The sequence below is a fragment of the Equus quagga genome, chromosome 12, assembly GCF_021613505.1.
Source record: "Equus quagga isolate Etosha38 chromosome 12, UCLA_HA_Equagga_1.0, whole genome shotgun sequence".
In the NCBI taxonomy this organism is placed as follows: domain Eukaryota; kingdom Metazoa; phylum Chordata; class Mammalia; order Perissodactyla; family Equidae; genus Equus; species Equus quagga.
Window position 1 is genome coordinate 111,316,279 of NC_060278.1, and position 3,101 is coordinate 111,319,379.

The following is a 3,101-nucleotide window of genomic DNA, read 5'->3' on the forward strand; positions in this document are numbered from 1 at the left end:
ACACTGCTACATGTGAGCCCCTGGGAGGGCAGCAGAGGCCAGCCTGACTGTTCCGGCTCACGCCCCGCCCTCCACCCCCATTTGCAGACAATGAGCTTCCAGGTGACAGGCCTAGGCCTGGACAAGATGAAGCTGGGCAGTCCCCAGTCCTTCCTGGACCAGGAGGAGGCGGAGGAGGCTGAGGATGGGCAGCTGCTGGAGCCGGAGGCTTGGAGGACCTACCTGGAGCACCGCAATGCGCTGCGTGAGTTCCTGAGCTCGGCCCTGAGCCCCCACCTGCTCAAGCGCCACCATGCCCGCATGGAGCTGCTCAAGAAGTGCTCCTACTACATCGAGATCCTCCCCAAGCACCTGGCCCTGGGCGACCAGAACCCGCTGGTGCTGCCCAGCACCATGTTCCAGCTCATCGACCCCTGGAAGTTCCAGCGCATGAAGAAGGTGGGCACAGCCCAGACCAAGATCCAGCTCCTGCTGCTGGGGGACCTGCTGGAGCAGCTGGACTGCGGCCGCGCCGAGCTAGACGCCCTGCTCGAGTCGCCCGACCCGCGGCCCTTCCTGGCAGGCTGGGGGCTCGTGGGGCAGCGGCTGGCAGAGCTGTCGGCCGTCATGGACAGCTTCCTGGCCATGATGGTGCCGGGGCGCCTGCACATCAAGCACCGCCTGGTGTCCGACGTTGGCGCCACCAAGATCCCGCACATCCGCCTCATGCTGAGCACTAAGATGCCCGTCATGTTCGACCGCAAGGAATCAGTGGCCCACCAGGACTGGGTCAGCCTGCGCTGGTTTGTCACCGTCCAGCCAGCAGTGCCCGAGCAGTTCGAGCTGCGCTTCAAGCTGCTGGACCCACGGACACAGCAGGAGTGCACGCAGTGTGGCATCATCCCTGTGGCCGCCTGCACCTTTGACATCCGCAACCTGCTGCCCAACCGCTCCTACAAGTTCACCGTCAAGAGAGCGGAGAGCTACACGCTGGTGCACGAGCCCTGGCGGGACAGCCTCACCCTGCAGACCCGGCCGCGGCCCCCCAAAGGGCCAGCCCCCAGTCGGCTGGGCAGGCCAGGCCCACCCCTGACCACACCTCCCAAGAGATGATTTCCTAATATTTATCCACTAATACAGAGGAGTATAAACTCACTTACACAATTCAAGAAACAAATCTACTTCCGTTTTAAAGGTGGCAGCAGCCACACGAGTGCTTTTCCTGACTCAGCCAAGCCCCCACTCCCCGAGCACTGAGAACCAGCTTCCTGTCCACCACCACGCACACACCGTGGCGGTCGCTAGGACCGCAGGCCCTCTGAGAAGACAAGGTGTGGCGGGCAGGGTTTTCGGGAGCTAGGAGAACTGACAGAGGTGGTCTAGTAAGAGAGAGGGGTCCCCAACTCTGTCAGAAAGGCCAAGCCCCCTCCCCCCAGCTATGGACAGTGTGCTTGGCAGTGTTGGGGTGGGCTCAGCCTGGGTGGAGGCCCCCTCCCAAGCCTCTCCAACCGCTGACCCGCTGTGTGCTCCTGTGTGCCATCAAGCCAAGACTGTCACACACTCTGTGGCACCATGTGGCTTGAGGGACTCTCTCCTGGATGTCTGGCAGGATGGAGTCACCCCAGACGCCCAGAGGTCCAGGGTAGAGTCATCATCTTGTTCAGGAATGACCAGAGGGGTGGGGTGGGTGCAGGGTAGAGAGGGCTGGGGAGGGGACCAGAGATTGGGGTTGGAGCTGGATCATACAGATCCCACCGACAGAGGGGGAGCGTGAAATCGGGGATCGCCGAGGGAGGCACATATGGGCACACGGGCTGGGGGACTTCCGTCCTGGCTCCTCCCGCCCCCAGCCCGGCCTCGGGGCCTCATCCGGAAGACACTGCGCAGAGGCCAGCCTCCCGGCAGCGCCGCCACTGCAAGTCCCCGGCTGTGAGCGGCTCCGCGGCGCCCTCCCGGTGCGGCCCCCGAGGCTGGGGCGCAGATCCGCCGCCTCCCGTCGCCCGCCCCCGCTCACCTGCCGCGCCCTGGCCCTCGCCCCGCCCCCGTTCACCTGCCTGCCCCGCCCCCTCGTGCACGGACTGGCTGAAAATCGCGCCCCTGGCTTGAAACCGTGACCCTAATTGCGGCGAGGCCGAGCCCTTTGCCAGCGGCCTGCCCTGCGCGCAGCTGCCCGACCGCCGTCCAGCCCCGCTGCCCGCCGGCGCGCGCCCTCGAGGCCTCAACGCCCCTTCCTCCCGGAAGCCCTTCCTGCCGGAAGCCCTTCCTGCCTCTCGGCGGATGCGGTCCTCATCTCCGTCTCGGCGTCGGCTAGTCTTCTGTTCAAGCGCTTTTCGCTAGATACGGTAAAATTTCTCCACGCTTTCGTGGCTGCCCGAGAACACACGTGCTCTCCCAGGTGGGGCCCACCTGCCTCACTCCACCGCCTCACAGTGAACACGCGGGATGCGGAGGCCCGGGGACCCCTTTTCCCTGCGATTTCCGTCCGTCCGTCTGTCTGTCTGTGACCTCCTAACCCCTCTCACGCCAGGGCTGGCGCTTAGGGAGGCCGGGCCCTGCCATGCCTTCCCCTGGGGAGCTGGTGCTGTCCAGTTGGAGGCACTGGAGACCCGACCACAAACGAGCCGAATGCTGAGTAGCCCAGATCAGCCTGGAGGGCCCCGCGATGCCCAAGGGTCCTGGGGGGTAATTTCAGACCCGAGACCTTGCCTGACGCTGTCAAGGCTGCAGCCTGCAGACTTTGGACTTAGATTTTGGGGCCAGCCCTGCCTAGGGTCAGAGTTCAGTGGGCTGGGGCTTGCACAATTGGGCACAGCTCACCCACTGAGGCCCGTCCTTGCCAAGCTGCCCCCACCACTTCCAGCTTCCTTTATCACAGCACAGACAACTCTCAGCCTGTTGGCTGTGTTGTCAGCTGTAGAAGGGGTGACATGGGCCCCTCTCTACCTGCTCCCTCATCCAGCTGCAACCAGCTCTTGGCTCTCAACAGCCTCAGCAGCCACTTTGCAACCCAAAGCAAGAGGAGAGGCCACCCCTTTTTGCCCCCATGTCAGACCTCAAAACACCCAGACATGAGAAAATCAGAGTGGTCTTTATAACAAAATTAATAATCATATAACACAGAG

At 63.6% G+C, this 3,101-nt stretch overlaps 1 protein-coding gene across 1 annotated transcript; it reads left to right on the forward strand.

Annotated features, from left to right (window-relative positions):
• Positions 1-61: 61 nt before the first annotated feature.
• Positions 62-2,657, forward strand: FNDC11 (fibronectin type III domain containing 11). The gene has a single exon (XM_046678982.1). The coding sequence runs from the start codon at positions 91-93 to the stop codon at positions 1,090-1,092; it is 1,002 nt and encodes a 333-aa protein (XP_046534938.1). The 5' UTR covers positions 62-90; the 3' UTR covers positions 1,093-2,657.
• Positions 2,658-3,101: the final 444 nt, after the last annotated feature.